The sequence below is a fragment of the Tupaia chinensis genome, unplaced genomic scaffold, assembly GCF_000334495.1.
Source record: "Tupaia chinensis unplaced genomic scaffold, TupChi_1.0 Scaffold000187_1, whole genome shotgun sequence".
NCBI lineage: Eukaryota > Metazoa > Chordata > Mammalia > Scandentia > Tupaiidae > Tupaia > Tupaia belangeri.
In genome coordinates, this window is record NW_006159662.1 from 884,026 (window position 1) to 897,788 (window position 13,763).

Here is a 13,763-nt window from a genome sequence, read left to right on the forward strand (position 1 = left end):
TCAGCAGGACAGCCTTTAAAACCAATCTGAAACACAGACACTCTATGGCCCACCCTGTGTGAGGCGCTTCACCGTATCCCACCCACAACCCACCAGAAATTCCATCAATAGTTAACATTAAAAGGAGGAAAAAAGTTAAATGAAAGTAAAAAAAAAAAATTCTTCCCAAATCTCATTCCCCAATGAATTTAGTGGGGGAAATTCCTGACACTGTACTTTGTCCCCCTGGTGTTCCTCCCTTTAATAGTATCACCTCCATTGTCCTATTCTGACATTTGTTCTATCTCTATCTATTCTCAACAAATGTCATCTCCTGGAATCAGTTTAATGAATGGAGGAGACCATAGTGGACTCAACTGAAGGACACACATTAACCAGAAGCTCTGAGTTAACCACTGAGCATGTAGATTTCAAATTTTTATTCTTAATTCAGCATCTGATGATCAATATTTGGCACTAGCTGAATAAACAAGAGTGTAATCAGAAGTTCTAAGCTAAGGCAGATGTAGTTAAATCATAATTCAATATTTGCAATCTATAATTTAGTTTGAAACCTAAAGGGCAGATATATATATAAATGGCCAGACCTATAAAGATTTCAAAACTGGAGAGGAAGAATAACGACATAAATAAAACCAGGCATATTAGCTTGGTAAAGAGAAATTCTGATTAAAACGGGGGGGAAAAACTGATCACAGCCATCTGATCATTAGTAAAAATAGGCATTTTTCCATCCTCAACTAGTTTAATTACAGACAGATGTTTTTCTACTATACTAAGATTTTTCTATATCCATTTTTTTCTAATCCTTAGAACTTAACTGAGAAACCATTTATTCTATAAAGAAATACAGCATGTATTGGCCACAGTCTAAATATGCTCGTAACTGGTAAATTATGTCGCTTAAAACCTCTGCACTGCTGTGTTACCCTGCAGTAAACGTCTGTGCTGGGGTCTGCCCTCGCCAGAAGCACAGCGCTCCCCGCCCAGGCTGATCTAACGCTGCACAAAGAGAAGCGGTAACAGCCAAGTCTCCACAGAACTCTTTCTATTTATTTAACTGTGTACGAGCATTCAGTTAATGTTCCAAATTAAAAATGGTGCAATAAAGCAACTTTCAATATGAACAGACAAGAAGCTGCGATGCCAGTGGCCACTTGGCACTGCAAAGAGGGAACATAAAGCAGTCTGCGTAAGTGAAGCGTGGACTGGGGAGAGGACAAGGGGAGGCACAGGAGGCAGATCTCAGACAGACAGTGACACGAAACTGTTGTACTGCTGGATGTTTCGTTTGAGGATATCTGAGCATGGGCCCAGAACACGTTCAAACCTAGGTCGGTCCAGCTTAACGCACTTCAAGGGGCCACGTGCAACCACCGTGGCAGCACGAGGGCGATTCATCAGTAGAGCAATTTCACCTGGAGGAGGAGGAGGACAAAGTAAGAGGAGGCTCCCTCCTGTGGAAAGCCTTTTCTTACAGAGATGCACTTCTGAGAAAGAAAACAAATACTTGATTTTCTAATAACTTAGGCCATACCACATCTGCAGTTAAGAGGGGAAAAAAGCTAACAGATAGGAAAAAGTCAGTAACTGTTAACTGACTAAAGATCAAAATGCCACATTATTTCTCTGAGACCCACAAAAAACTAAATCAATTAAGCCATCAGTTTCTGGAACAGCTGGCAGCATGGTGCATGGCAGTGTTGGAAGCCACATGGCCAAGCACAGGTTGGGATCCCTGACCCAGTCTAGCTGGAACGTGGGGAGTAAGTCCACAGGTGACCCAAACCCTGACAACCTAGAAGGAGGGACTGAGACAGAACTGGACCCTGCTGAGGGTGTTCTTCTCTCCCTCTCTTGCTCTTACTCTCCTTTCTCTCATGTGCACACACACTGCTCTCCGTCATAAATAAAATAAATAAAAGTCAGAAGACAAAATTATAAAAGGCTAACAGCATCCCTTCTCTGACTTTAAAAAAGCTCTATATATTGTGAGGGAATCCACACATACCAAAATAATCAGAAGGCCCCAATCTTCCCACTTCAACAAACTCTTCATTTTCTGACCGGCGTTGTAGCACAGCAGCTGACCCCTATGATAAAACCACCAAAAAGCTAAACAAAAACAGTATTTTCAAACCCAACGTGGCTTTTAAATATTCTATGTAATTTAGCTACTTTGCGAAGAAGTGTTTTATGGGTTTAATATGTCCCCCAAAATTTGTGTTGAAATTTAGTTCTGGTCACGAGAGGATCAAGAGGTGAAAACTTTATCCAACCGTAATGTTGAGAGGTAAAGATTAAGATCAGGGTGGGGCCCCCATGACTAGACACTCCTGGATTTCTAAAGACACCAAAACAGACACACTACTGCTCTGTCTCATCCTAAGACACCCCTGCATCTTCCCCACCAAGATGATTCCCAGCAGGTATGGCCCCTGACCAGGAATCTCCAAAACCATGAGCTAAATAATCTTCTATTGTTATAAATTACCCAGACTCAAGTGTTTCTGTTTAGCAACACTACAGCCTAAACAGGGGAAAAGGATTCAGCAGTTATTTCAACATATCTGTGCTCAGATGATAAAAGACTGAAAAGCTGTCACTACATGAGCTTTGATTTCTACGTAACCATCATCTTTGCCATATACTTAGGAAACTAAGGTACTTACCTGTGCTTAGTGAGTTGTAGATGAAGGGCCGGCCCTAAGCTCACTGCCTGGTTTATAAATAACATATGACTTGAATACCTCACCTGTTTACTTACATGCTATGGCTGCATTTGCACTATGACAAGAGTTGAGTCTGCCACAAAAACCTGATGTCTACAACACCTAAAACTGAGAATTACCATCTGACCCTGTACAGAAAGTCTACTAATCCCTGAAACTTTCTGTACAGGTCGGATGCTAAGTTTTGAAACAAAACCAATTAGTAACTACGGGGTCATATTTATAGAACTCTACTATTTGGTGCCAGCCTCATGGCCTAGTGGTTAAGGGTGTCAGATGCTACAAGGCCAACAATGCAATTTGAGTTCCAGACCCAGTGGACTGAGAAATACGCCAGGTGCATGTGCATGTGTGACCCCAATCCCAACAGGATGGAGAAATGGAGGTGCAGGGATTGCAGCATGACCCTGAATCTAGGGGTTGTTTCTCCTGCTTCCTCTCTCTCTCTCTGGGAAGCACATACATCGTCTGGCACGTTAAAAAAAAAAAAAGATTAAAAATAAATAATCATCTGCTATTTGGATCTGCCCAACAGGCAAAAATAGCTGCTATATATTTCCATGGATTTTAAAGGCATAAAACAGTAACTTCTAGAACTTAAATAATTATCTTTGGCCTTTGCCAAATAGCCAAAACACATTTTAACAAGGATGACACAGAATCATAGCCCATTATGTCAAATGGCTGAGTTCTGTTTGCCTTACGCGGTGATTTGGTTAAGTCAGGATTTGGCTATTTTTGCCAGGGACCTTTCAGAATTACAACTCAAACTTCTGTGAAATGTAGTGGCCTGGCAGAAACCCATACTGTATTTCAAAGCAAAAGGCAATTTTTACATAACATTATTAGGGATTCTTAAAAACAAAAGCTACCTAAAACTAATTAGAATTTGTTCACTTTTCCCTTATTACTATGTACGCTGAGTACAATAATACTGTACTGTATTACTGTACAGTAATTACCTCTAAAATAATGAAGAACTCATCCCCTGGTTCTCCCTGCACCACAATCTTTTGCCCATCTTCAAACTGGACAGGTTCCAATGCATCAGCTACCGTGAGACGTTCCCACTTATCCAGAGATTCTGCAAGACAAGAATCAAAACAATTTCTCTACATTATTTGGTATTGCTAAAAGCATTCACATAAAACAAAGTATAAAAACATTCAATCATACAACAATGTCCCATCAAACATGGCACCTGTGTTCAATTATCTCTAGTTTCAACAAAATTTCTCAGACTACCTATAGATGACCCTGAGATACTCACCTCAGTAATAAGGTGGCCAGGTTAATCTATACCAACTGCACCCAATGGCAAAGAAATAAGAATATGTAATCGTTAGGTATTCCTGAAAATTGCCCTCAATGCAAATCAAATCAATAGTTACGATACCCAAAAGTAACAGTTACACCATCCATATTATTCCAAAGGTTAATAAAATATTTAATCTTCAATTGAATTTACTTATGAAATTAACAAGAGAAGCTAGAAAATAACTATTATTCTCAAAGCCCAAAGAAATATTCCAGACACAAAGAAAATGTAATCATTTCAAAGGAAGGAATAGTAAATTCACTGTGACAAAAAAAGATAGGAGATTAACACACAAAAATTACTATTGCATCTTCCTGAAAAAAGGTTATCATGAACTCAAAGTCCACCTAATAAAATACACAGAAGTACCTCCAATTAGCCTACTTTATTTTAAATTTCAACAAATCTCTGGCATTTTTTAAGAGGATACCAGATAACACCCAACCTTTCAATAGAGAGATTTCATTCTTTGAAATACGCTCCTTCTTGAACCAATCAATGATGAAATCAAAGAAACAGGAATCAGTGTAAGTAACTGAATGTCCAGTCATAAAGAGGACACATAACACTTTGTTTCTTCATGAAGAAGTAAAACATATACATTCAGAAAGCTTCTCCCAACCACAGTAATTTCTAATGAAGAGGTTTATCATATACTATCAAATTAACACTTTAAAACTCACCTAAAATAGACACTTTACTAAGGAACTCCTCATACATCTTCCGCTTTCTTAGTGTGCTTCCCTATAAATGAAGAAAGTAACAAAAGTTATATCTCATAATACGTAATTATCCCATAATGCTGTGGAATAATAACCATTAGGCTACAAGTAAATTTTAAAAACAGAAAAGTTTCAAAGTTTGCTGCTGCTGCTGCTGCATCTTGATCTGTGAGGAGTATTTTTCTTCATGTTGAAGATCATGAGTCTCTCTTCGGCTCTACAAATAAGCTCTTAAATTGTTCCTACAAAGAACAGCACGTATATGGCCGAAAGAAGTTCAAAGTATCACCATTTAATAAAATGTCAAATAAGCAAAAATCAGTTCTCAAAAAAACCACCTAGTAATACATGAGACTACAGTTGGCTTTATACCCAGTCTAAGAGCCTATGACTATAATTAGGGTTACGATCCTAATCCCCCACAGAAGTAAGGAAATAAACTATCACTTACAGACCAAAAAAAAAAAGAAAAGAAAAGTGCCCCATAGCTCTAAACTTAACCAAGTTGTCTAATCTGCAGTTTGTTAAATGCATATGGGGGAAAGATAGGAAGAAATACACAGTACTCTATAATAAACGATCCTCATGTGATAAACTGTCTTCATATGGCCCCCTGCCAAATGTATAACACATGCACGTATATATATATGATGTATACTTAGAAATTTTCATATAGTTGGGACAGGTAATTTTCAAAGTACACAAAAATTTCAAAATACATGTTAAGCATCCCTAATCAAAAAAAAAAAAAAAAAAAAAAGAGAAAGAATACAAACTGATCCGAAATCCAAAACCTTTTGAGTGTAAACATGATGCCTCAAAGTAGAACATTTCACACCTGACCTCATGTGATGACTGGCAGTCAAAACACTGCAATACAAAGATGCTGCACACAATTACCCTCAGGGTATAAGATATATATGCAACATAAATGAATTTTGTATTCAGATCTGGGTTCCATCCCCAAGACAATTCATGAAGTATATGCAAATATTCCAAAATTCTGTATCTGAAACCCAAACATTTCTGGTTCCATCATTTCAGGTAAGAAATATTCAATATATTCATATATTTCCCAAATACTAGAAAACTTAAAAGTACATCAAACAGCATATTTTCAAATGGCCAGATGGGCACTGCACTAATTTAAGAAAACTATTCAAAATTATCAATGCCATCAGCTGGGACTTAATCAAAGTTTCTCTAAAAACAGCACATAGGTCTCAAAAACCCTGATGATACCAGCAAAATGTTCCAATGGTTTTACTCTTTTGTTTATTCCTTCAGTGAGAAATAACCTATGCATTACTAATAACCCACTTTCCCAGTTTAAGAAAGCTAATTTTTTTCTGAATGGCCTTAAATAACTTTATGCACTTGAAAGGTACACCTTTTGGGCCCAGCAAGTGACATAGAGGTTAAGGTACTGGATTCCCACGTGGTCAACTGAAGTTCAAGTCCCAGACACAGTGGCTTGAAACCCACGCTAGGCACATGTGCATGCATGCCCAAAATCCAGAGAGGATAATGGGTTGCAGTGTGGCCGTGCCCTCTGAGGGGGTGATTTTTCACCTTCTGTGTCTCTGGCAAGTATACACATCCTATAACATAAATCTCTCCAATAAAAAAAAAAATAACAAAATAAATAAATAAATAAATAAAGGAGCACCTATCAAGCTGTGATGGGTAAGATTAGGTAAGTTAAGATGTGCCTATCAGCAAATAGATAGATTTCCAACCATAAACTAACCTTTATATAAATACCAGATTTGGTTTCCCATGTTATGTCTGATCAGACTTTTGTTCTAAAGCATTAGCCTCAGTCCAGGAAGTACAGTAATAAGTAACACAACATAACTCACTTGGTAAAGGTCCAGGCTCACATCCTGGGACCTCCCTGAGCACGCCATGCAAGTGTGCCCCATGAGCCACACTGACTGAGAACAGGGTGGATCATGGCATGAAGACTCTGTTAGGGGTACATATCTCCCTATCTCTCTGTCTCTACTGTTTCTCTCACAGAGTAAATAAACCTTAAAACTATATCTCTATCACTGCCTCAAATGGCAAAATTAATAATGCTAAATTGGGCTTAATGCAAAAGACATGATTAGAAGGCATAGTTTCCTTTTATTTTGATATTCAAACATTAGCCACACAGACCAGTCAATTGTGGGGGCACAGCAATAACAACACTCTGTGATACTAAGGTCACATGAAGAGGTCCCAGGTTGACATCAGGATGTCTCCCATCAGGCTGGGAGAGCACATGTGCCTATGATACAGGCTGGTGAGGCTAGGGGTGGATCATGGCATGGGGACCCTGTTAGGGTGCCTATTTCTATCTCTCATGGAAGAAAACAAAACTTAAAAAAAAAAAGACAAATAGTAACAGAGGCCAAAATTCTATATCACATTCCAAAAAAAACCCAGTCTCTTACCATAAGGATCCTTCTATAGCTGTCTCTGTCGATACCCCACAACTTCACATTTGTCTTTGCTTTGACAGTGGCTGCTCTAGGTGTTCCGTAAATCAGAGCGAGTTCTCCAAAGCTCCCTCCTTCCCCGACACTGGTTGCCCATTCATTGTTGACATAGACCTAAAATGCATACAATGTAAAAGAATGTTTTCTGCATGCACAAATGTGTTAAAAATCCTGAAATCTTTATAAAAGGTCAAAATTGTGAATTTTGATTTAAAAAATAGAATGTTTTTGTTACACAGCAGGATAAAACAGTTGACTTTCTGACACTGAATTAAATAAATTAAGAGAGCCTACAATTGGGGTAAATAGGTGGTGCAGTAGTTAAGGTGCTGGACTACCAGATGGCTGACTGTGGCTCAAGTCCCAGATGTAGCAGCTTGAAAATAATGCTGGGTACTTATGCATGCATGCACAAAATCCCAGGAGGAGAATGGAGAAGGGACTGCAATGTGGCCATACCTTCTAGGGGGTGATTTCTCACCTTTCCTGTCTATCTATCTCATGGCAAAAAAAAAAAAAAGGGTCTACAATTTACCTGGTTTACTTTTCTGGTAAAAAAAATAAATAAAAGTATTCTCTAGGGATAATCAGAGAAAACAGTTAGCTAAGCATTAATACGGATCACATACACTACCATGTGAAACAGGTCTACCATGTGTTCAGTGTTTTACTTTCATCGGGTCACTGATTTTTCTACCAATCCTATGAAATCGATGCCTCTACTGTCTCCATTCCAATGGTTATCAAGACTTCCAGAGTGAAAAACACTACCTCTAGCCTCATAGCTACTGGGTGGGTGCAGATCCTCCCTTACATTCCTCTTACAGCACGCACACACTTCAGCACTACTCCAGCAAAAGTTCCAAGCTACTTGTCTGGCAACAGAAATTATCTTGAAAAAGTTTTTTGTCGTAAAAACACTTGACGGGACCAGCAGATGGCATAACGGCTACGTCGCTGGACTCCCATGTAGCCAACCACGGTCTGAGTCCCGGACTTGGTAGCTTAAACTCACACCAGCACAAGTGCGTGCGTGCTCAAGATCCCAAGAGGAGAATGGAGAAGGGACTGCAGCGTGGCCATCTCCCCTGGGGGGTGATTTCTCGCTTTCTGTTTCTCTCTTTCTGGCGAGCGCACCCAGCCGATAGCAAAAACCTCTCCTAAAAAAAAATACTTGGTAAAAGATAATGATGGACTCAGATACAGGTCTGTGATAGTCAGCCCTTTAGAAACAATAATGATGTCACTTAGAAGCAATAAAAATCAATACACTGATTTTTATGATTATCACCATTTTGGTTACTATATCTTACATCCATCTCTCCTTGATCAATCACATAGAAGTTATCCCCTTCATCACCTGAAAGACAAAATAGTTAGAATGTTTCAAATTATAAAAACAAACTGAAACTACAAAATTAATATAAAATAAGAAACTCATAGAGGTGCTATGAGAAAAAAGTATGTTATAAATTAACACAATCATTCAGGGAATGAAATTTAAGTGGGAACCAGCAGTTAGCGTGGTTATGTCACTGGATTCCCAAGTAGTCGACCGCGGTTCACGTCCCAGACCCGGTGGCTTAGAACTCACGCCGGGCGCATGTGCATGCGTGCCCAAGATCCCGAGAGGAGAATGGAGGAGAAGGGATTGTGGCGTGACCATCCCCCCGGGGGGTGATTTCTCGCTTTCTGTCTCTATGTCTCTCTCTGTCTGTCTGGAGAGCACATGCGCCCTATAGCGAAAATCTCTCCAAAAAAAAAAAGAAATTTAAGACATAAAAGTGATCCCTTTTTTTAAGGCATCTTCTGACAAAAAAGAAAAAAAAAACTCAAAAAAAAAAAAACCTTAAAAATCACATATGGAGGAACGAGCAGTTGATGTAATGGCTATGTCGCTGGACTCCCATGCAGTTGACCACGGTTAGAGTCCCAGACCCAGTGGCTTAAACTCACGCCGGGTGCATATTCATGTGTGCCCAAGATCCTGAGAGGGGAATGGAGGAGAAAGGATTGTGGCGTGACCGTCTCCCCGGGGGGGGGTGATTTCTCACTTTCTGTCACTCTTTCTGTCTTTCTGGCGAGCACACGCGCCCTATAGCAAAAACCTCTCCCACAAAAAGAAAAATCAACATATGTATACAAAATTATGAGTTAATAATAACTAATGACATCTATAACACAAGGAACAACTCAAATAGTTACAACAAAAGATCACATTGCTATGAAAAAATAGACGGCTTTTGAAAAACCATGAAAATGTCAAGGATAAATAAGAAAGAAAGAAAGGAGAAGATATTCAAAAGATCAGATCCATGTTAGTCTATGTGAGCAAAAGGTAAGAATATTGGGGCCAGCAGGTGGCGTGGTGGTTAAGGCACTAGACTCCCACATGGCCAACCACAGGTCAAGTCTCAGGCCTGGCAACTTGCTCTTGCTCTCTCTCTCTCTTTCTCTCTCTCACTGGTGAGCACACATGCCTTATAGCAAATTTAAATAATAAAAATACATAAATAATTTTTTAAAAAAGGTAAGAATCTCTAGAAGGCATAGAATCTTACAAACAGATGGGCTGTATGATTAAAAAAATGAAGTTTATTTATTTCCTACTTTATTTCAGAAGTGGTTAATATAAAGAATGTATGAAATACATGATTCTGGAATTTCATGAAATGTTCAAAATAAAAATGCAGGTATTACTTTTAATCGGTATAATAGACAAAACTGTTAGAAATATTAGCCTCTTACTTAAAGTGTTCCTCTGAGCTCTGAGATTTTATTTTAAAAAACAGGAAAATCCAATACAACAGAAAAAAAATGATAGGATAAAAGAGGAAAACAAACTTCATTAAAACAAAACGAAACACTCCACTCCTGCCTCCTTTCCCGTAACAATACTTTGTGCCACAGAAATAGCAGCCTTACCTTGCTGAATAACAGTCTCCCCAGCTATAAAGGAAACTGGAAACATGGCATCAAAAATATCACTGCAAGAGAGAGCACACCTCGTGTTACATTTCACATGTCTCTTCTGTGGATCGCAAACATTAATCTTAGAATTAAAGCTCCCCAATTTTCAACCCTGCTTGTCATCCAGGACAATATTTATTTTAAGAATTATGTACATATTTTTAATTTTTAATTCACCAGAGAGAGAAAGAGAGAGAGGGAAGCAAGAAAACAAGCTATCAGGTCTAGGACTCAAACCATGGCTGCCCTTGTGGGAGTCCAGCACCTAAACCACCACGCCAACTGTTGTCCCTAAGCAATAATATTATAAGCCTTAAAACCAGCAACAAACATGAGAATAGCTTGGGACCACAGACCTACTAGAAAAATAGTGTGAAAAAGTGCTTGTACCTACCTTCTCTCATTATCATCAAGATGTGAAAACAGCACATTCTTTTCAATGGCTTTGGCTAAAGCTGCCATTGTCTTATAATCTTTTGGTATGACCTAGAAAAGAACTGAAGGTCAAATGACAATTCCATAAACCAAAAACATTTCATGCTTGCAACCTGCTTTTCAATTAAATGTCAAGCCACATTATGGTATTTACACAAGATTGCTTTGATTTAAATATTTTCACAACACATCTGTGCTATCTTTGATCCACAAAGCACTCAACAAATATTGACTAATTAATCCCCTTGCCTACACCCAGGCCTGTATTTATAGGCTGGTAGTTGGTTTCCAGTTAACTAAAGAAACAAACTAAAAATTCCTTGACCAAGGTCATTAAACTGAAGCAAAAATAAGTATTTTATAACAATTATAATTTTTTAAACTGCAATTATGTACTATAAGTTTTACAAGAGTCGAATGTCAGCATAATTTCGTCCCCTCTTAAGGCTATTAGTATAATTCAAAATGCCAGACTGGCTGAGCAAGAGTAGACTGGGACAAATGAAGCTTGTAGGATAAAAGGTTAAAATCCACGACATGAATAACAGGACATCCAAAAACTGGCATCATGATTCAAGAGAAAAAGCAGGACTACCTGCTTTTTATGCTACATGAAAATGTGAATCCCCAAAATGCAATTATTCACTAGTCTGTAATCACCACTAGTTGTTCCTTCTGACAGTATACTAGTACTAAAACCTGTTCTCTTGTACCTAAGAACTGTACAGGGCAGATTAGGTCCTGTTTCATACTTGATTATTCATCAAAGGAGACTAGATGCCAACCAGGTGGCATTCCCCCAATGTTTAGATATCAAAACTACCTTTCTAACATATGATGCAGCATCTTCCTCTGTGTAGACTTCCGCACTGATAGCACCTCGTCGCCTCCGACCCTTAACCACTGGGTTGGGTGGAGGAGGAGAGATTTCATCCTCTCTTGAGTCTGTCCGGGTACCTGCCTTCTGCAAATTCTGAATCTGTTTTGCCTCCTCCTGAAAGAAATTACAGGTTTGCAAAATAAGATCCTTCAGCATATAGTTGATATTCCGATGATAGTTCATCAATCTTTTTCTATTACCAGTAGGTTAAGGGGCAAAGCCAATTCCAAATGGGAAAAAAATGGAGAGTAAAGTTGAAAAAATATATACTCACAAGAGTGTTTCTCTGACAACAGATGTTATACTTTAGTAATTAACAAAAGCCATGAGTACTAGGATATTTAGCATGTAAAATTAGATATTCTCTTACCCCCCCAAGAAAAGAATTATGCAAGAATAACAATCAGGCACAGCAAAGTGATCCAAGAATATCTATATTACTGAGTTACAACAGTTCATTAATTCAATAAACATTTCCTGGATTTCCACGCCAAGTCATACAGTAAGAAATAGGAATATAAAAACAAAGAGGAGAAGGTCTTGAGTCTCTGGAATTCACCTTCTAGTCTAAGTCCTAAATATAAACAACTAATGAATAATGTAATGGTAACTAAAATGTTAAATATTTAAGATAGGATCTAACAATACTTCTACCAGCAAAGCTAGAAGCATTCTTTAATCAGGGTTTATATATTTCTAATTTTAAAAAAAAGTTTAATACTTTAAAAAATGACATTGAATCAATTCATATAAAAATTGAGATAAACTAATAAACATGTTTTTTTAATCAAATCTAGAGTCTCAGAAATTCCTTAGGCCTACAGTAAAGAATGAGTTATGCCTAACATAAAAGGGAAAAAAAAGTGTTATCTTCTACTTTCTTATTTGACTCATTCTCCATTATTTTTCTAAGCCATCTGTGAAATTCTAAAGCTTAGCATCTAATGATTTCAGAAAAAATTATAATGAAAAAGAAATGAAAGAGATGTCAACTTTTTTTCCCTCTATGGTCCTCAGACCTTATTTTGGCATCAAGATAAATGCAAGAACTAGATATATACAAGAATGGCCAAGAACAACTATCAAGGTAGTAATAGTATCCGTTTCCATTAGTAACCCATGTCTGACTTTTCTTCTTTTTTAGAGGGGTTCTCCCCATTTTTCTCACTTCTCTGATTATTCTAATTATCAATTAAGGGGAAAAAAAGCTGGACGGTCCCACAGCCTCATGGTTAAAGGAGTCAGATCCCACATGGCCAACTGAGGTTCAAATCTCAGTCCCAGCAACTTGAAAAAAAAAAAAAGAAAGAAAGGATCAGCACACGAGGTGTGCAGAAATGGAAAAGGGACTGTGCTGTTATCATATCCCAGTGGGGGGTGCTTTTCTCCCTCTCTGCCTTCCTGTCTCTCACAAGTACATATGCCCTTGGACAATTAAAAAAAAGGGGGGGGAGTGAAAAACATTAGTGAATTCCTTTAATGTTTTCACATATACTTAATTACAAATTTACTACTACTTTTTTTTTTTTTGGAGAGGTTTTTGCTATAGGGCATGTGCGCTCACCAGACACACAGAGAGACAGAGACAGAAAGCGAGAAATCACCCCCCAGGGGGGATGGCCACGCCGCAATCCCTTCTCCTCCATTCTCCTCTCGGGATCTTGGGCACGCACGCTCACGCACCCAGCATGAGTTTTAAGCCCCCAGGTCCAGGACGCAAACCGCGGGCGACTACATGGGAGTCCAGCGACATAGCCATTATGCTAACTGCTGGTCCCACAAATTTACTTCTTGATCCAGTAATTCTATTTCTAGAAATTTATTTTAAGATATGCATATGTGGGAGACCAGCAGGTGGCATGGTAGTTAAGGTGCTAGAAACTCCCACATGGCCAACCACAGTTTGAGTCCTAGAGCTGGTGACTTGCTTTCTCACTTTCTCTCATCTCTTTCTCTCTGGCCAAATTTTTAAAAAATGAGTGAATAAATTTTTAAAAATTAAATAATTCTAGGAAAAAAGATATGCATAAGTGTGAAATGACCAATATACAAAATTATTTATTGTATCGCTTTTTAAAAATTTATTCATTGGGAACCAGCAGTTAGCGTAATGGCTATGTCGCTGGACTCCCACGTAGTCGACCGCGGTTCACATCCCGGACCCGGTGGCTTAAAACTCACGCCGGGCGCGTGTGCGTGCGTGCCCAAGATCCCACGCGG

The 13,763-nt window shown here is 38.5% G+C and overlaps 1 protein-coding gene across 4 annotated transcripts in view; it reads right to left on the reverse strand.

Moving 5' to 3' along the window:
* Positions 1-700: 700 nt before the first annotated feature.
* PRKAR1A (protein kinase cAMP-dependent type I regulatory subunit alpha) overlaps positions 701-13,763 on the reverse strand; it is a 20,950-nt gene continuing 7,887 nt past the window's right edge. For 2 of the 4 annotated variants that reach the window (XM_006146743.3, XM_027771144.1), the window contains exons 3-11: positions 11,487-11,657; positions 10,623-10,714; positions 10,184-10,245; positions 8,572-8,618; positions 7,214-7,372; positions 4,734-4,794; positions 3,695-3,816; positions 2,012-2,093; positions 701-1,418 (exon numbers count right to left, since the gene is read on the reverse strand). In XM_006146743.3, coding sequence (XP_006146805.1) covers positions 1,246-1,418; positions 2,012-2,093; positions 3,695-3,816; positions 4,734-4,794; positions 7,214-7,372; positions 8,572-8,618; positions 10,184-10,245; positions 10,623-10,714; positions 11,487-11,657 — 969 coding nt within the window. In that variant the 3' untranslated portion in view covers positions 701-1,245. The remainder of the gene's footprint in view (positions 1,419-2,011; positions 2,094-3,694; positions 3,817-4,733; positions 4,795-7,213; positions 7,373-8,571; positions 8,619-10,183; positions 10,246-10,622; positions 10,715-11,486; positions 11,658-13,763) is intronic. The other 2 variants (XM_006146744.3, XM_014587158.2) reach the window with 1 other exon arrangement.